This window comes from Mytilus edulis, chromosome 11 (assembly GCF_963676685.1).
Source record: "Mytilus edulis chromosome 11, xbMytEdul2.2, whole genome shotgun sequence".
NCBI classification, from domain to species: Eukaryota; Metazoa; Mollusca; class Bivalvia; order Mytilida; family Mytilidae; genus Mytilus; species Mytilus edulis.
Genome location: NC_092354.1, coordinates 13,458,223 through 13,479,232, shown reverse-complemented (window position 1 = coordinate 13,479,232; position 21,010 = coordinate 13,458,223). Strand labels below are relative to the sequence as shown.

At 32.5% G+C, this 21,010-nt stretch overlaps 1 protein-coding gene across 1 annotated transcript; it reads left to right on the top strand.

Moving 5' to 3' along the window:
- The first annotated feature begins 3,381 nt into the window (after positions 1–3,381).
- LOC139493992 (aminopeptidase N-like) lies at positions 3,382–20,989 on the top strand. The gene is made up of 18 exons (XM_071282161.1): positions 3,382–3,820; positions 4,220–4,736; positions 5,554–5,709; positions 6,418–6,532; positions 6,851–6,971; positions 7,661–7,815; positions 8,209–8,322; positions 8,727–8,861; positions 10,595–10,660; positions 11,198–11,263; positions 13,875–14,059; positions 14,396–14,496; positions 14,930–15,069; positions 15,376–15,431; positions 17,264–17,411; positions 19,921–19,994; positions 20,341–20,451; positions 20,755–20,989. The coding sequence occupies exons 1-18, from the start codon at positions 3,517–3,519 to the stop codon at positions 20,987–20,989; spliced, it is 2,799 nt and encodes a 932-aa protein (XP_071138262.1). The 5' UTR covers positions 3,382–3,516.
- Positions 20,990–21,010: the final 21 nt, after the last annotated feature.

Below are 21,010 nucleotides of genomic sequence, written 5' to 3'. Positions count from 1 at the left end.
AAACTTGCCACTGTACAACTCGCATGCACTTAGACAAAATCTAATACACCACACACCAATGATTTGCATGGTGGTTTTACAACCAATAGGACATCTAGAAGAAACAAAACACATATAAATATATATAAAGGGCTCTTTACACACACACACACATATATTATATATCTAAAAATGAAGGTACTTTTTATATGGCCTTCCAAATACCGTTTCGATCTCTAACATCACTGAAGAGACATTTATTGTCGAAATCCGGATCTGGTGTACTAAAAAATTTTTGACACCGTATGTTTGTGGCATAAAATCGTGGCCACAAGTTAATTTTTTCTGTTTAGTATTGTATTAAGATCCATTTTGTTACATCTTGTGATCAATTTTATTTGGCAATCGCCAATGGCAGTCAGCAGGGTTAAAGAACATCAGTTAGTCAAATGCGTTTTGTTTAAATATACTTTTTCACTTTTTTGGTCTTTTTGAAAATGTTGTTTGTGCTGTTTTTAGACCCTTCTACAGCGAAATTTGTTTTACATGCATACGTATAAAAATTGCGGTTTTTATCCAACGCAATCATAGATTTGAACGTAGTTTTCAATTAACACTCGTTTATATATATATAAACGCAAATTTACAGATCTAACATTGTTGGGTTGATGTTTAAAGACGATTTGTATATATATATATATATGATATGATATATCTTGTAAAGACACAAAATACAAATCAAAAACCAATTCTACCAAAACACATGTATAATTTTTAATGCATTGTTTTAGGGTCCGTGTAACACTTATCAATTCAAAGTTTTAAAAAGTTTTAAAATTTGAGATTTTTGGAATTTTTTATCAAAGTTTCAAAATATCAAAATTCCAAATTGTGTAAAAGTTTTGAAATTTTGAAATTTTAACCAAATAATTAAAATATTAAAATTCTAAATATCGTTTATAAATTTAATAGTTTAGAAATTTGATCAAACTTTTAAAATACTAAACCTAATGGGCAATTTTGATAATTTTACTTTTTGAAAGTTTGATTTTTTAGATTTTTGATTAAAATATCAAAAAGAGAAAAAGGGCGAAAAGCGGGTACCTGTAAACATTGCTCTGATTCTTAGTTTGGAATAAATAGCTCGAAATATATCAAATCACTTTTTATAACAAAATAAACAATTAAAAGAAGAAGTCGGTGTTTTACTCAAAAAGTAGCACATGAAGGTTTATTTTTTTTATTAAATATTTGATTAAAGCAGGGTAAAAATAGCTTATATATCTTAAAGGGAAGAAATTCTCACCGTCAGAAATAAACTGTTCATGGATATGCCCTTAAAAATGCACAAGTAACAAATACGGAAAAATGATATCCCTTCATACAAAAAAAAATCCATTTCCTTTTATTTTCTATTTGAAAACAGTGGTTGGTCCTTTATGGTCCCTAATGGATTTATTATGGTAAATGCGTATACTTTATACAAGCATCAGTCCAAACGTTGTCTAAGGGTGCAACCATTTAACTTCAAAATTGGAGAAATGGTTGTTTTGTCGAAGTAAAGAAAAAAAATGCGCTGAGCGCAAACAATTTTATTAAGTTTTGCATCGCTATTAATGAAATTATTTGGTTCAAAAGTGAATACTATAAGGCATAGGGGAAATTTTAATTCAGAATATTTTTTTTTGTCCTCTGCTTGTACAGATTTTGTTTTCTCCAGTAAATTGGAGATCAGAGTATTTTTATGTACCTGTATTAAAGCCCCTCGTTGAAGTATCCAAGTAAAAAAAAAGTGTCTGACTATATTTATATATCAGATTCCCAAAAAGAAAACTATTTATCCTTGATGATACTTTTTAAAATGATTTTCAATTTCCAAACGTCGACACATACAAATTGATAGATGGGCGAATAATGTACAGCGGCAACTATTACACAAACATGAAGGCTGAAAGTAATGTTTATGTTATACGTTAATGATATAAATGTATACAGCGTTTGCAAAACCAGAACAATTAGTTGGATGTTAACGACTTTATTTGGCCCTTTTAATTTTATTTGACTTTATTTGCCTTTTTAACTTAATTAGATTCGAGCGTCACTGATAAGTATTTAGTAGACAAAACGCGCGTCTGGCGCAACTTCATATTTTAAATTCTAGTATCTATCTATGGTTACTTTATGTAGATAACTTATAGCAGTATCCTGGCTCCAACTTACTAATATTGGTCTTACGCTTAATTTCAGCGTGCATTGAGACACCATGAATTCAGTATTCCTGCTGTACTAATACTTAGATCTGAAATCGTTGATACAAGGCAATATATGATCGTCATGCATTCGATAAAGAATGAATACAAAACTTTAAAATGTACGACCGAAACGCTTTTCTGGATCTGTCTTCTTCAGGAACGCTCAAAGCTGAATATTTAAGGCCAACAATTTATAAAGAACAGAAATAGTTGATTAAAACTTAAAAACGATAGTTCAAAATGAACATGGAATGATATATGCATCTGCCGACGTGATTGCAGAAAGTAAGAAGTTGTAAAGCATAACAGAAAAAATTGAAATCAAATGAGATAATACAACGTGTATTGAGCCGTTTCATTGCTTAAAGTTCAGTAGAATATATATATATACATCTTCTTTTTTATATACTCAACCTTACCATACTATTTGACCTACTGCGAGTTGGTCAGTTTTTACTGTTACTTCTAAAATATGGGGGCTGGGAAAACTAGCAAGTAAAATGGTCAGTATCAGAGCTGTGCATTTAAAATGAATTTTCTTCTTTTGAGAAATATTTTTGTCATCCAATTTTTCACCTGTTACAACTGCCTGTCTGTGATTTTATGTTTTACATTGATTTTTAAGTATCAGTGTGTCTTCATTTCATTTTGTTTCGTTTCGTTCCGCTTTTATTTCGTTTTGCAGTTTTTCAAGTACCCCTCTTTTCGCCCCTTTTCTATATTTGATATTTTAATCAAAAATTTGAAAAATCAAATTTTCAAAAAGTGAAATAATCAAAATTGCACGTTAGGTTTAGTATTTTAAAAGTTTGATCATATTTATAAACTATCATATTTATAAACGATAATTAGAATTTTAATATTTTGATTATTTGGTTAAAATTTCAAAATTTCAAAACTTTTACACAATTTGGAATTTTGATATTTTGAAACTTTGATCAAAATTCCAAAAATCTCAAATTTTAAAACTTTTTAAAACTTTGAATTGATAAGTGTTACACGGACCTTTTAGGTAACACATATACTTCTTCTTCTTCTTCTGTATCACACGAATTCTCAAACAAACATTGATAAAACACATTACTTATTAAAAGAGTTACTCCTCCCTCAGTTTGTATTTCTATCTCCTGGAATGTTTTTTTCAGAATGCTCAGATATTAACATAACAACAAGCGATACAAATCAATACACGCTATTATCAGACTACGGTGTTACCATTGACAACTCGGAAGATTTGAGGATTGAGTTCAAAATCAAAGCAAGCCACGCCATTGAAGTGGTTTTAATGTCAACACATTCTATCGACGACCCCCTTTACAAAATTATTTTAGGGGGACCTGGAAACACGATCATTGTCATGCGGGCAGGAAAAAAGGGGAAAGTGAAAGGTTCTTATAAAAATCCCCTTTTGAGTTCTAATGAATTTAAAACTTTTATTGTCACATGGAAAAACAGCATTGTCAAGGTCAAAAATGGAAATGAAAAAATATTGATTGCGTGGACGGATAAGGGTAATCCATTGCGCATCGTAAATGTTGGAATAGCTACTTCCGGAATTACAACTGGAGACTGGGTGATACCATGCAAAGGTAGGACTTCATGAATGTATATCTATATTATTTTTTATAGGGCTATAATTCGATTTTGTCGATTTTTTTCACGATTAAAAAATTAGAACCAATAAACAACGGATAACACTACTGCCTAAAGAAAGGAAAGTACACGCTCAGTAACAAATATTACATCGATACCAGGAAAAAACCATTACAAATTGTAAATTGAATATGCATTATGTAATATGTATCCTATTTGGTATTAATCGCATTTTTAACGATTTAGTCTAAATGAAAAAAGAAACTTAACACACAAAAACATAAAAGATATAAAAAAAAAAAATCCGAAAAAGTATGGAGACTTTCTTTGAATAAGACTAATACGATGTTACCAAATATCATAATTATTTTAATTTCAAATTGTCTATAATACAGCGTTTCATCAAAACTCATGTGAAGAAAATGAATTGACATGCGCAGATGGTAACGGTTGCTACGAACCCGGATGGAAGTGTGATGGACATGGTGATTGTTCCGACGCCTCTCACGAAGAAAACTGTGTCCGTCTTCCGCTCGACATGTACCCTTCATTATATCATTTAGAAATTCAACCACACATATACAACGGTAAATACAAGAAATTTCACTTCGATGGATTCGTCAAAATTGAAATGATGTGCAGACAGTCAACTAATAAGATTGTGCTCCATAGTAATGAGCTTGATATCACAGTAAACAGCATCGTCATTCGACAAATGGGGTCTACAGAAGAACTTATATATCCTACGCTCGAATATAATACATATTACCAGTTAATAATACTCACATCGGATGTACAGCTGACAGCTGGGGAGACCTATACTGTAGAAATGTCATTCAAAGGCAAACTGACATATGATCTGGTTGGTCCCTATCTGAGCTCCTACCGACGTCAGAGGGATAGAACATGGGTGTAAGTGAATTACGTTATACTCTTCTAAATCTCTGGTTGTGTTGATGTCTATTTGACACGTTCCCTATTTCCATTCTCAATGTAACGTTACATTCTTTGTGAATTTAGTTATTCTCTTTGTGAATTTAGTTATTCTCTTTGTGAATTAAGTTATATATATTCTTATTAAAATAAGTATAACAAATCATGGAACTCCCATGGGGAAGTCTATCAAAGCTTACAAATCCAAACGTAAAATTTTAAACAAAAACGCAAAGACTGCAAATCAACCGTTATATTTCTCACCCGGAACATGCATTTTCCTAAGAAAATAATGGATTAAACCTGGTTTTATTGTTGGCTAAACAGAATGAAGTTACGTTCTTTGTTGTCAATTAGATTACATGAGTCTTGATTTCAGTTCCATGCTTTGTAAATTAAATGACATTATTACTGAATTTAAAATCTATCTTGGAGCATTATGATGCAATGTATAATCTTAATAAATTAAATTGTTGTCTTTGATTTGTGAATTTAGTTATAATTGTCTCAATACTAGAGAATTAAGTTACTGGCTTTGGATACTGATTATACTACATGTGTGGGTGAATTAGAGTTCAATATAAGTGAATTGAATTTCACTGTTTTTTCTTAGAAACTACATTTTCAAAGTATAATATGAAGCAAAAATAAGATGCCGTGTAATGTCTTACTGAAAGAGGTGCAACTTTTCAGAATAAAACTATGAAATTAACTTTTTAAAGAAAGAAGGAAGTAAGGCATATCACGATACGATAAGTCTAGGAAATAACTTCTATTATTTGTTTCCCCCCTACAGGTATCAAGTTGCTACACATTTCCAAGCAACAGAGGCCAGGAGAGCTTTCCCATGTTTTGATGAACCCGCCATCAAAGCAAAATTCAGGATAACTCTAGTAAGAAAGAATCACATGGTTTCCTTGTCCAATACCGATGTCATTCGTCAAGAAGTGAGGTGAGATGCTCCATGAATTATAGTTTGTGATTATTTAAAATTAACTGTTCAGAATCTAATGAATTTAGAATAATATTAACAAAAGCGTATACAAATAACGTTACCATTGGTTAATAGCCTTTTAAACAATTACATTCAACCAATGGCATTACAAAACTAGCATGCTGGTGTACTTACAATGAAAATACACCTCTTCTTCTAGATTCTGAAACGGCGAATAAAAACACAATACACGTTTTTCAATTGAATTATCAATGGCATAGTTTATTTTAAGCCGTATTTGGCACAACGTTTTGGAATTTTGAATCTTCAATGCTCTTCAACTTTGTACTTGTTTGGCTTTATAACTATTTTGGTATGAGCGTCACTAATGAGTCTGATGTAGACGAAACGCGCATCTGGCGTAATAAATTATAATCCTGGTACCTTTGATTACTATTAACTCAGACGCTATTTTAGAATAATTATCTGAAAAAATTATACTTTTGAAAATCTGTGTTCTGTATTCTCAACTCAGTATCTTACAAAATATCAGAACCATTTGAAAGCTTTACATTATTAATATATAATTGTATACTTTGTCATAGACCAACACTTAATAGGTTGATATGTATTTTAAACTATTTTGGATAGATTGTCCAAATATTCTTGATAGACCACTGACTACCTGATTTGACATTAGTTTATGATGCTACATCTTTATTTAAGGTCTAATGATTGGGTAGCTGATCACTATGCAGAAACTCCGATGATGTCAACATATTTGTTGGCCTTCGTTATTTGTGATTTCGAGCAAACCGCAGACATTGTAAATGGAGTAACTGTAAGACTATATAGTTCTTGTCTAGTTTAGATGTCAACTCACTTAAATGTGATATAATTTGAGCAGATTTACATTTTCAAAAGGATTCTACATTTCAGTCTGTCAAAAATAACCTGTTTATACATAATTATCTTAGTAAATTATATTATAGACATTTTTGATAGTTCTATGAAATTGATATCTGTTGGATAAAATAATTTATAAAAATTACAAACTTGACAACCTATAGTTGTTAATTTCTGTGTCAGTAAGGCTCTTGTGAAGAGTTGTCTCATTGGCAATCATACCAAATCGTCTATATATTAACGTTTTGTTTAGTATAGATCATGGGCCCGGAAAGATGTGGCTAATCATACTCAATATGCCTTAAACCTTGGTGTTGACATCATGAACTATTATGAAGACTATCTTGATGTTAATCTTCCTTTATCAAAATCAGGTAAGAGTAACTATATTTTGTAATACGTATCTTAAATATTTGACTACACACTAGAGTGCGACATCAAATAAGAAAATTCAGCATACATTGCAATAGAGTTTTACTGTCAAACATATCTTTAATTCTTTACATTCTAACCTGTATGCCTCAGTTTTACCCTTTTATCCTCCGTCCTTTCGTCTTGTCGTCCGTCCATTCCAATGTTGTTTCTGCGATCTAACTTAAGGTTCAATCCAATTTTTATGACACTCATACACAGTGCTAAGAACCACAACAAGGCGATTTGGTTCCACGATATCTCAGTTGCTTGGGTTACAATCACGATCAGGAAAGAACAAAAAATTTTGTTTTCGCAAATTTACAGATTTTAAATTGTTTGTCTGTTATTTTAACGAACTACATATACAGAATGTGTTTTCATCCTTAAATCACCATCAATAGTGATCCGATGAATAACATCTGTCGTAGAGTTGTAACTGGTTTCAGACGTACAATCTCGAATCATATACGTAAAGTTTATGCCCACTTCAAATGTTTTAAAACTGTTATCCAATAAATAGTAACGTTACAAACACTATGCTTTATTATAATGTAGTCTTCCATTTGTCGATTCGAGTCATTACTATAAAAAAAAGGTTTATCAAATAAAGATATGTTTGTTCATCGTTTATCAAGTGACATGTTTGTAGATATGGTGGCTGTTCCAGACTTCGGTCCAGAAGCGATGGGAAACTTAGGTCTTATCCTGTATAAAGAATCAAGCATGCTCTTTGATCCGGAAGAATCCTCAGAAAGCGACAAGCAAGGAGTAGCTATGCTTGTGTCACATGCATTATCTCATCAGGTTAGAATTTAGTGAGGTATTACGTTGTAACATTGAAAGATATACGTTGTGACACTTGAAGATATATTCAGGTTAATATTTTGAATTTGTCCCGTCACAAATTTTTTGTAATAATAGAAAGAAAGCTTACGGTATTAACAAGACCTACAATTGATACGAACAATGACTACATGTTTTGCTTCCGAAGGCACACAAAAGAAATATTTATGTTTGACTGATTTAAAATAATAAATAAAAACGATATTGTAAATTTCTTAAACTGCGTTATGAAATGCCTACAAAGTTGTTTATGTAGCTTTAGAAAATAGAAAAATACCATTCTATTTAATTTTTTAACTAGTGTTTTGTAAAAGACGTTGCATTTGTTTTACAAAAATTTGTTCTTCTTAACAGTGGTTTGGAAACTTAGTGACAGCAAAGTGGTGGAGCGATGTGTGGTTACATGAAGCATTTGCGACGTATTTGGAATACACCGGTCCTGATCATATGTACCCAGACTGGAACATGGTAATTTTCAGTTTTATTAAAGACAGTAACTATGTAGCATCATTAACACAATCTTATAAAGTTGAAACTGAAATTCAATTAAAAAGGCAACCACATCAATGGAAAATGTCAAGTTTAATAGAAAATGTGTACTTATAAACTGCTTTGTACTAATTTGAGCAACATTACGAGTGCCACATGTGGAGCACCTCTTAGATCACATCTAGTTTTGGTGAGGTTCATGTTGCTCAGTATGTTGTTTTCTATGTTGTGTTTTGTGTACTATTGTTTATCTGTTATTATTTTTCTGTTTTGCCATGGTGTTGCCAGTTTTTTCCGACTTATTAGTTTGCATGTCCCTTTGATATCTTTCGCCTCTCTTTCATATAAAATAAAATTGTTAATCGTTTTAAATATACTTCCAGATGGATGATTTTGTTTTTGACATACTACACAATGGTTTAAAGTGGGATGGAATGGCTGTGCGCCGTCCTGTTAACAAAGAAGTTTCATTTCCAGGCGAGATCGATGGATTGTTTGATGATATTTCATATGAAAAGGTACACAGTTTAGTATACATATGCTTTCGGTGGCTGGGCAAGCAGTGAAATAATAATAAAAAAAAAGATAATTCGGTTGTGTTTGATTTCATATTTAAAAAGTAATTTCCCTTTTACAATAGTGGCAGTTAATCTGTTTGCACTGGTTTATAGTAAATCGAAGAAGCAATAATATTTCATATAGATTATACAGGTGTATGCCACTGAAAGGTTTTCATGAAATCGGTTATTTCATATATTAATTAAATAGGCACAAGTGTTCATGTACCAATTCAGGAATATTTCAATTGTTTTCAAATAGTTCATCTCTATGTATGTTGGCTTTGTTTTTGTAGCAGTTCAGTGTTTGTTTCTGTTGTTCCGTTGTTGTCCTGTTTTAGTTGACGTTATTTCTTTGTTTTCCTTCTGACCAAGATAGATTTGTTTTCGCTTAATCAATTTTAGTCCGAGATTACTCTGACGTCCAACGGCTGTTTTGCCAGACAAGCTGGGGCCGTGGGACGTCAGAGCTTGTCCCATATCAAAAACTGGATATTTGCACACCCAAAACAGATGCGCTGCTTCGTCGCTTCTGGTGCCGATTGAGGGCCTTGGAATTATATAAATCGGGGATTAATCTGTTCATTTTTCATTTATCTCTTCATTTCTGTAAGTTTCACCTACCTGCCAACCTTTATTTTCCCATAATTTAACAGTTTTCACAGAGACCCATCAATTTCTGCATATATCCAGTTTTTGATATGGGACAAGCTCTGACGTCCCACGGCCCCAGCTTGTCTGGCAAAACAGCCGTTGGACGTCAGAGTAATCTCGGACTAAATCAATTTATGACTATTGAACAGAAGAAAACTACTGTTGCCTTTCTATTCTAACGGGGTTCTTGCACTTTTAATGTTAATGTTTTGTGGTGTAACATATCTGCTTGACACATCTTCTATAGATTGACAATGCCTTTTCGAGGGGTACCAATCTGCTCTTTTACCCTCTCAGCTATGTGTTATTTAATTTTTGATTTACTATACTTAATTATACTATCATTATTATCTTTTACAGTTTAATTTTAAATTTTAAGATTTTTTTATTATGACATTACGTTCGTTACGAGCATAAGAAAAAATAAACAGAAGTGACAGTCAATGAAAACGTTCTGAGCCAAAACGTAGAACTGAAGCATTGTCTTTTAATTACTTGATGTAAACTCAATTCATTGCCCTATAACTTTTGGAGCTTTGACTTGTCTTCACGAGAGGGTGTCATTCAAAAAATTGTCCCCTCTGTGTCATGGGAAAGAGTGAATTATCTCCCCTATATTAGCCAATGAAAATCTTGCATATGAAAATGAAGTTTAGTAATATGAATTATCGTCGGTTTTGACCTACCGATTGTCGGTAAAAGGCAGTCAACCTTGTTACCAGGGTTGAGTTCAATATCGTAGCAGCTTCGTAGCGGCTACGTAGCTGCTATCAATATATATGTAGCAGCTAGTCTATAGCTACACGTTCAATAGTCCAAATATACGTAACAGTACGTAGCAGCTACGATATTGAACGCGGCCAAGGTATTACTGCAAAAGACACAATTGTTTTTCTATTGTATTCATCATACCAATTGAATCTACAGTGCCGAAAGCCAGTTATAGGGTGTGATTTTGATATGTTTAATGGAAAGTATATATTTGTTTGCTCAGAATGATTGGTAAAATAATTGATTTTAATTATTGATGCTACTTTAAGGGTCCATGTATTGTTCGGATGATGCATTTTTTTCTTGGGGAACATACGTTTAAAAGAGGACTACAGGTAAGTTGAATAAGTCTTGTTACCATAGAGTACTATCATACGTACATTTACAATTGAAACTGATGAAATGCAGTATGATTGCCAAATAGCTAGATGTATAATATTTTGTGTCAGAAAAAAAAATCGTTTACATGAATGATCAATAAGTAGTTACCAAGGACTCCGATTTAAATTGTGGAATTGACGACACACATTATCTAAAACAAAATGAAATAGCAAAACTATATTGCAGTAGCCAGGTTCTATCCAACTTATGATACTACAAACAACCAATTGTTCCTTGGGGTGGGGTTTTTTCAGCAAAATGATGATACAGGTACTTTTTCACATGTTTAATGCAGAGTCACATAAAATTTGCACAGCACATAAAATGAAAAAGGAAGCAACGCCATTCATACAGAAATAGTCCAAACTGTAGAAGGACTGACCATGTTTGAGGTTTATATATTTATATAACCTTGAATGCAAATTGAAACGTCTGTACAATACCATAATTTATATACTAGACTAATTTGCACTTTCTACACTTTTATTCAGCGTTTCCTAAAGAAGTACCAGTATTCTACGGTTACACACGATGACCTCTATAATGCTTTAGAAAAGGTATGTAAGCCGTATACCTCTGCAATGCTTTAGGAAGAGTATGTATGCTAATGATCTCTATAATGCTTTAGGAAAGGTATGTATGCCGAATACGTTGTAATGTTTTAGGAAAGGTATGTATGCCGATGATTTATATAATGTTTTAGGAAAGGTTTGTATGCCAATACCTCTGTAATGCTTTAGGAAAGGCATGTATGCCGATGATCTCCATAATCCTTTAGGAAAGGTATTTGTGTGCCGAATACCGCTGTAATGTTTTAGGAAGATTATGTATGCCGATGATTTCTGTAATGTTTTAGGAAAGGTATTCATGTCGAATACCCCTTTAATGCTTCAGGAAAGGTATTATGCCAAATACCTCTATAGTGCTTTAGGAAAGGTATGTATGCCAAATACCTCTATTAGAGAGAATGATTCACTATCTATACGTTAAAAACACTTGCAATAAGTTTTAGAGTTGTGTGTCGGTGGCCTATTTCATGGGAACATTTCTGTTCCTTTTAAATTCACTTTTATTTCCAATACCTCAACCCAGACGGCCTTTTATTACTGGACTTACCAACGTAATGTACCAATTGTTAATTTGTTCTCTTCATGAACAATAATTAAAATATTTGCAACTATACGTTTTTAACCGACACTCAATGAAATCAGTCTTTCAAAATTTCTAATACTTAGTACTATACAAATACAGCACTGAAGATTGTAATAGCTTACAGTTTCTGGTGGATAGCTATTTCATTGGAAATCAAATCCTCTTCTCTTTTTTTATACGCCCGTCAAAATTTTGACGGGACGTATTATGGTATACAAATGTCCGGTGTCCGTCCGTCTGTCCGTCGTAAACATGTCGCACCGTAACTGAAGAACAACTTTTCCAAATTTCATGAAACTTTATATAGTTGTTTCTTATGATGGTCAAATGATCTGTATACTTTTTGGTGAAAATAAGATTAAAACTTTCTGAGTTAGGGCACTTTGTAACTAAAACAGGGGTGTGTTTTTTTCAAATGTCGCACCATATCTCAAAAAAAGAGTTTTGATTATTGCTCAAAACTTTACACACTTCTTATTTATATTAATCTTAAGATCTGTATACTTTTTGGTGATGATTCAAAATTTCATTTTTGAGTTATTCAGTATTTTGTAAAAAAAAAGGGGTTTTTTTTTTACATGTCCCGCTGTATCTCAAAAACGATTTATGATTATTGCTTAAAACTTTACACACTTCTTTATTATATTAATCTTAAGATCTGTATACTTTTTGGTGATGATTCAAAAACTTATTTTTGAGTTATTGAGTATTTTGTAAAAAAAAAGGGGGAGGTTTTTTTAACATGTCGCGCCGTATATCAAAAACAATTTATGATTATTACTTAAAATTTTACACACTTCTTTGTTATATTAATCTAAAGATCTGTATACTTTTTTGTTTTGATTCAAATTTTTTTTTAGTTATATTTAGTTTTTTGTAAAAAAAAAAAAAAAAAAACAACAGGAGGGGTTCACATGTCCCTCCGTATCTCTAAAAAAATATATGGTTATTGCTTAAAACTTTTTCAGAAACTATTGATGATTTTGCATAAAACTTCTACACAAGACGACGGGCGTATCATGCGCTCATGGCGCAGTTGTTTTTTTATACTATCTTCTCCTATCTGGCAGTTGCTTTCATACGGTGTATCGAAATTCCTTTGGCTGTATAAGATGTGTACATAACGGGTTATGTTCTTCTCATACATTTTATGATAGTATGATACTAAACCCCTAACGGGAGGGATTGTGCCTGATATTCATATGATGAAGACATAATCTTTCAATCAGTTTAATTGAGGTCTGTAGCTGGCATGTCAGTTAACTGCTAGTAGTCTGTTGTTATTTATGTATTTATGTATTATTGTCCTTTTATTTATTTATTTTCTTTTATTTATTCTCTTTTGTTACATCTTCTGATATCGGACTCGGACTTCTCTTGAACTGAATTTTAATGTGCGTATTGTTATGCGTTTACTTTTCTACAGTGGCTAGAGGTATAGGGGGAGGGTTGAGATCTCATAAACATGTTTGACCCCGCCGCAATTTTGCGCCTGTCCCAAGTCAGGAGCCTCTGGCAGTTGTTAGTCTTGTATGATTTTTAATGTTAGTCTCTTGTGTATAATTCGGAGTTTAGTATGACGTCCATTATCATTGTACAAGTATACATATTTTTAAGGGGCCAGCTGAAGGACGACTCCGGATGGGGGAGTTTCTCGCTACATTGAAGACCCATTGGTGGTCTTCGGCTGTTGTCTGCTCTATGGTCGGGTTGTTGTCGCTTTGACACATTCCCCATTTCCTTTCTCAATTTTATAAACAGTCATTTACAGTCGAACATTATTGAAGCAAGAATGCCACGTTGAGTAACCTGTGTAAAAATCTGGTAGGATGTTTCCATATATGGTATTTTGTGAGGAATACATTTCGGTCAATCAAGCGGCATGACAAACCTTCCGACAGTTATTGGCCTACACTGTTCACTTCACAGGAATTTTATGATTGTCTATATTCCTGAAATATTAACCACTTGATGTTTGTTGAAATAACAATAAAACCATGCATGTATTCATTTCAGCAAGCCAAAATTGATGGAAAATCTAAATTCGTACAGGATTTAAAACACATACTGGACACCTGGATTCTACAATCCAACTACCCAACTGTAACAATAACAAAGGAAGGGGATGATCTCACGTTATCACAGTCTAGATATATCGTAGATCATGAAAACGTTGACGAGGACAATTCTTCGCCATTTGAGTAAGATTTAATTCATACGCATACGCTCAGGGTGATCTTCTTTTTCTTTTTTTTTTCTTCTTCAAATTAACACGCAACTTGTATTTGTTGATAACATTTAAACAAAATGCATAAGTACCAATGAATGACACTTGGATTGTAAGTTAATTATAACAACAAGAAAGTGGCATCTTCAATGAAAATGGAAAATGTGCACTTCCTCTGAATTTACCATCGAGGGTGAAAACAACCAGACCAACTTCAACATCATTTCAAATTTCATTTGTCAAGCTTTAAGTTATGAATAACGAAAATAGAATCATGATACATATTGCAACAACAATTACTCTTTTGTAGATATAAATGGGTAATACCTGTAACCTTTACAACCAATAGTAATTTACGTTTTGACCATACAGACAAAGATATCACGTGGATGGACAGAGACGGTTCTGATGGTGAGGTTTATTTTGTCTTTGCATATACACTCTTAAAATGATTTTTGCTAAACGATGACCGTATGCTGGCTTCTTATTTGATAATATAGAAAGAAGGAGATGCCTCATTTTTGTTTTCATTTAACAAATTTTTTTTTAAGATACATGCTCAAGTTTTTTCTTCATCAGTGAAACACACAACACATCCTTTCAAATTATAAGCGTGTGCTTATGCAGATTACCAAGTGTAGCGGACTTAATGTTTAAGTCTCCTACAATTCTACTCTATGCATCAGCGGTTGATATTGCATTATTACATTTAAATAAACAATTGAGCTCTTACACCATTACACCATTTAGTACTTATAAATCAGTCTTGATAGGTCTAAAGCTATGTATTCAAATTCAACCTTGATATTGACAATAATTGTGATTGTTTACCTCTACCTTACAGTGATACTTTCTGGCGTGATGAGTAAAGCATTATCGAGTGATTGGTACATTGGAAACTTAATGCAGTATGGGAACTATCGGGTGAACTATCCTGAGGAGAATTGGTATAATCTTATCAACCAACTAAAGACAGACCATACGGTAGATATAATCTTTATAATAAACAGTACCATATGAAAATCAGATTAGAAATTCATTGGGAATATATATAAATACAAATACATACTGATTGATGGACAACGTTTTTGTTACGCATAAAAATTTCTTCATATTTAAGATGAAACTGTTGAGTTTCTTTTTTATAATAAAAAACCCACATTGAAAAATAAGTATTTAAAATTTTCGATAATTTAATTAATCGATTCTTTAAGTAAGAAGCATGTACATGTAACATTGGAGTTTAGTAAACGTGTTTACACATTTCAAATATATGTTTTGTTTGCTTAGGTAATCCCTCCGATACATAGAGCACAGATAATAAACGACGCCTGGAATCTGGCAAAGTGAGTACACCTCTCTTCAAAATATTATACCTTGTATATCATCCTACTCTTCTGTTCACAAGATACATGCAGCATGACATTAACCCGTAATAACAGTGATAAACCATTTGACATACGATAAGTAACTCTTAATAGCAAAAACTAAGTCGCTTGTTTTCGTGTCCCTTTGGGTCATATTACAGTCAGGATGCTACTTCGTCAACATTATCTCCCCATTACGCCAGTTCATTTTCACAATCGTAGAAACGGAAGCCATTGTAGGGATGACGCGCTACCATTTTTGCTCTTGGAAACCGATAAATTTATCCATATTGCACCATTACGATCCTTATATGTCAGTTGTATTTTTAAAGACAAATGTATCAACTAGCTAATGAGCATCAGTTAATAATCTTGTCTGCATTGATTCAACTTAAAACTATTGTCTGATCGGTTTTCAGGTGGAATTTTCGAAAATTCATAAACATTTTAAAAAATTCGAAATAAATATTTCGTGGAAGGGCAGACTAGATTTTTTTAGTGTATGAAGACTATAATATAAACTCTAGTTATCACACACAAAAAATTGGAATTTTTCGAAGATATGCATTTTCATCATCCAACTTGAAAGACTGTCGTCAAGTACTTTCAGTAAAAAAATAGCTATTCGAACACACCTTCTCTGTTTTTGTGACTCATTAGATAAGTATTTCACTTGATCTATATAATTCATCTTTTAGTACTGTGATTTTTTTGTGTTATAACGTCAATCTGTAGCTTTAATGTATAATAATGATAGAATTTGAAGCGAGACGATGTATGAAATATTCTTGCTTTGTACGATATCAAGACAAAATACTCAACTCAAACACGCCCTAACATAAAACGGTGCGCTCGATTTTCTCTTTTCGATACAATTGTTACCCATTTTTGGAATTTTTTCTTCAGTCACATAATGGAAGGGCAGACACGAAAATTACTGAAGTAATAGATTGATTTGGTTTCCGTCCGTGGTAATTTTTTCAAAAAAATCGGAGGTTATGCATTTTTGTCATCCAACTTGAAAGATACCCATGTCGTCGACTTGATATCTAATTGTTCTGCTTAACTATGAACTAAATAAATTGAAAACTTATGCAAATGGTGTTTTTAAAATAAAACACCTCGTAATTGAGAAGAAAATTGCAATTTTGTTTGTTTCTATTAACTTTTAAAAATTTTGTCACCATAGTAAACAATACAGTAAACATTTATCGCCTTCTCTAACAAAGAGCTTCGATTCTTTTGTTCTATTTCAACCTGCTTTCCGACTGATTACATTTCACGTGCTTAGGTTTTATACGTCTTTGGCTTTCAAATGTTTGATATTGAGCTTGCATTAAGAAGTTAAGAAGGTTATCATTGCCCATGATAAAGTACAACTGTAAGAAATGGGTCGACTTATAAGATGGTGAAATTTATTCATCGAAACATATTTCTGCAGTAAATCTTAACCATTGACGAATGAAAAAATAATAGTGATTGTGAGTTTTTTTTAAATCGCGGCGTTAAAACATAATTCACTTTATTACATTGGTAACTTGTTCAAAACTATGGTCGAAGGAGGTGGTTGTTTTTGTGACAAACAATATGGTGCAAATAAACTCATCACATATATATATATATACTGTACCAGGATTGAATTTTGTATTTACGCCAAACGCGCGTTTCGTCTACAAAAGACTCATCAGTGACGCGTGAATCCAAAAAAAGTTAAAAAGGTCATATAAAGTACAAAGTTAAAAGCATTTAGGACCAAATGAATTAAACGTTACTCAACTGTTAAATGAAAATGATTAAACTATATGTTTTAGGTCTGGTGATCTAGCCACAGAAATTGCTGTTCATGTGTTGGATTATTTGCAAGATGAAGATGATTATATACCACTCCAAGCTGCAATGAGGGAACTTGATTACCTGAAAGATGTGTTAGACAGAACCAAACTATCAAGTACTTTCTCTGTAAATATGATTTCTGTATTGTTTTGTATTTATTTATTGAAAGAGTGAAGGATGGGGCCTCATCTGGAATTCCAGAAAAAAATTGATGACAAATCAATAATTCCAGTGAAAATAAGGTGTCCGTTCCCAAATAACGATATAAATAAATGTCGAATTTCAGATACCTGATTTATTTTTTTTAAAATTCCCGCTAATTACACAGCTCCATCTCGAATTCATAGGAGTAAGAGTAAAGGCTGATCGGCTGATGTTTCAAGGGACATTGACCAATTATCCTGTGGATATTTCGAATGCACCAATCAACCACTTCAATCCGTTTGATGTCAACGTATAAGGTTTTATGTTGAAAGCCTCCAATCAAGTATATTCTGCAATTTTTTAACAGTCGTTATAAGAAAAAAGAAATATCAAGTAAAAAAACTTAGAATACAAACAATAAACTCTCATTTAAAAAAGAAATGCTTGCATTTATTTGAACCAATGACTAATATCAACTACGAATTAGATATGTGTTACCTTTTCGATTGATGAATTTATTTAACGGATTACATTATATATATATTTAATATCTTAGTAACAGTATTTTGTAGATACTTTAAAAAAGGAAACTGCAAAATTAATATATTTAATTATTATTTTAATTGTCATGATAGGTGTTAGTTTGGGTCAACGAAATTTATACGATATATTTGGTTTACAGTTTACATGCCAAGAAATCCTCGCTAAAAATTCCGGTCGACCTCCTTAGGCTGTCATTAGTAGCCAAAGATTTGATTTCATTCAAGAAATTAATTTATGACCTTAATGTTCGTGTCGCTTAGAACATGGCCATATACCAAATGGTCAATATTAATCATCCATGTAATTTGCTCTACGGGGTGTTTGCAGAATTTCAACGGAGGCAATTTCTTGGCATGATTCAGAAGAAATACCGACATAGCTAGATAATACAATTAATAATCTAATTACTACCACAATTTGATATTAATTAGCATTGCAATTTTCATTGTTATTAATAAATGTTATATCAGAATTACAAAACTTATCTTTAATTTTATTCTAGTTTTTTCTTATTTTGGGGAAAATTTTGTTTTTAGAAATTCAAATGTGACGCCATTTTGTGTGTTGATGGCTTTGGCTGTGTATTTGTATGTGCTGGTTTAGATTTTTTTATGTAATGTATTCGTTTTTTTCTGTAGTTAGTCACCACTTTAGTTTTATCATGTATATCTATTATATAGTCATTATATCAAATTAACTGTTTGCAAAAGTATGAGTTATTCTAAATGATAAGGATGTTCTAATTCCAGACAGAAAACCATAGCCGTATCAGGAACAACTTTTTTGACTTTTGGTCCACAGTGCTCATCAACTTTAAACTTGCCAATGGTTTTGCTTTCGAACTTTTTTCATCTCAGCGTCACTGTCTTGTGTGGGCGAAACGCACGTCAGACGTATCAAAATTTCAAACATGGTACCTTTTGTTAGCTATTATTTGTGTGGGTCTCTGTCCGATATGTTCTCCCATTTATTTGTATTTTAGTCCTGTCCTATAATGTTGTCATTTTAATGTTATATTTAGCATTGCCATAAAAGCGGGAGGTTTAACATGCCACATAAACCAGGTACAACCGACCATTTTTTTCTTGATAAAAAATGTCAGTATTCACCTCAGAAGCTAACAAAACCTTTAAATAGACTTATTAAGAAGGGATATAGTTACGATACTGTTGTCAGGTCATTAAAGATTGCATATGTTGGCTTTAAAATTGATTCACTTAAGAAGGTATTTGCATCGGAACTAATCACATTTATTTAAAACCAGATGTTGGCATGACACGGGTTATGTTCTTCTCATATATTTTATGATAGTATGATATTAAAACCTAACGGGAGGGGTTGTGCCTGATATGTATATGATGAAGACATAACCTTTCAATCAGTTTAATTGAGTTCTGGAGCTGTCGTGTCAGTTAACTGCTACTAGTATGGTGTTATTTATGTATTATTGTCATTTTGTGTTGTTTTTTTTTTATTATATCTTCTGACATCGGACTCGGACTTCTCCTCGACTGAATTATAATGTGCATATTGTTATGCATTTACTTTTCTACATTAGCCAGAGGTATAGAGGGAGGGTTGAGATCTCATAATCATGTTTAACCCCGCCGCATTTTTGAGCCTGTTCCAGTCGGGAACCTCTGGCCTTTGTTAGTCTTGTATTATTTATAATTTTAGTTTCTTGTGTATAATTTGTTGTTTAGTATGACGTCCATTATCACTGAACTAGTATATATATTTGTTTAGGGGCTAGCTGAAGGACGCCTCCGGGTGCGGGACATTCTCGCTGCATTGAAGACCTTTTGCGGAGCTTCTGCTGTTGTCTGTTCTATGGTCGGGTTGTTGTCTCTTTGAGACATTCCACATTTCTATTCTCAATTTTATGAATTTCGATCAGCTGTATACATGTACTACTGTTGCCTTTATATGGTACCATTTTTATTTGCAGAAATTCGCAAAGAAAATATTTTCCAGACAGTTTCGAAAGTGTTATAATAATACCGCAGAGAGTCACACAGAAAAGTGAGTAAACATTAAATTGCCTAATATTTAAGTATTACATGTAAAAAATTTTTCTTTAAAACATAGGAAAATGTGAATTTATTCAATAAATCTTAATTGCTATCGAAAGTCTTGTTACGTGTACGTTCAAACGAGTAAGTGGAAAATTTCTCATTTTCTTTTGTTTTCCAATGATCATATTTGTTCTCCAAATATGCAATGAATGAGTCGACACAATGAAACATTCTTAAAAATGTCTCTAAAACATTCCTTTGAACATTCAAGTGCTCCGTCTTCATAACGTCATTGATTGCAGGATAATACCTTTTAACCATCTAAATATTATTTTCTTTCCTGAAACTTATAGAATTGCAAAAAAGAACATAGTTGGTATGGCGTGTGACAATGGTGATGAAAAATGTATAGAAATGGCAATGTCGTCCTTTAAACAATTCATGGAGAGTCAAGAAAGTAATCCGTAAGTTTATCGCGTATTTCTGTGACAAATTATTTTTTTCTTTCCATTATTTTTTATCCATTTTTCGTAGAGTTTGGACCATTGTCTCGTTCTGTGAACCCCTCTCGTACATTTACCTTTAATCGACGGAAATGTTTATCAAATACAAAATACACTGTTTGGGTCAATTCTATGTGTTGTGAAGACCACTTACAAAATGATTGAAGCCACAATAAATGCTGATACAATGTAAGGAAGTCGAGAAATATTGTAAGCATGTAGTTGTATTTGAATCTTTTAATTAGTTTACTACATTGACTTCAGAATTGATGTAAATCTGAGGGATACTGTTTATTGTACTGGAGTCCGCCACGGTGGAAAAAAGGAATGGGAATTCGTACTTAGGAAAATCAAATCAACAAGTAGCCCACCAGAAAGAAAGGTTTTATTCCGTGCTTTGTCCTGCAGTAAAGACCCAAAGTTCTTACAGAGGTATTATTTATATTCATATATACAAATAAAAGAACTCCCTCGATTTGATCGTTTGTTTCTGTTATAGTTTGATTTGTGAGTTTTTGCC

Excerpts from the sequence above, each read along its gene's own strand:
- LOC139493992 (XM_071282161.1), top strand. The coding sequence starts at position 3,517 with ATGTCAACACATTCTATCGACGACCCCCTTTACAAAATTATTTTAGGG. Across the intron at positions 14,497-14,929 it reads GGACAGAGACGGTTCTGATG|TGATACTTTCTGGCGTGATG; the intron begins GTGAGGTTTATT and ends TCTACCTTACAG. Across the intron at positions 15,070-15,375 it reads AACTAAAGACAGACCATACG|GTAATCCCTCCGATACATAG; the intron begins GTAGATATAATC and ends TTGTTTGCTTAG.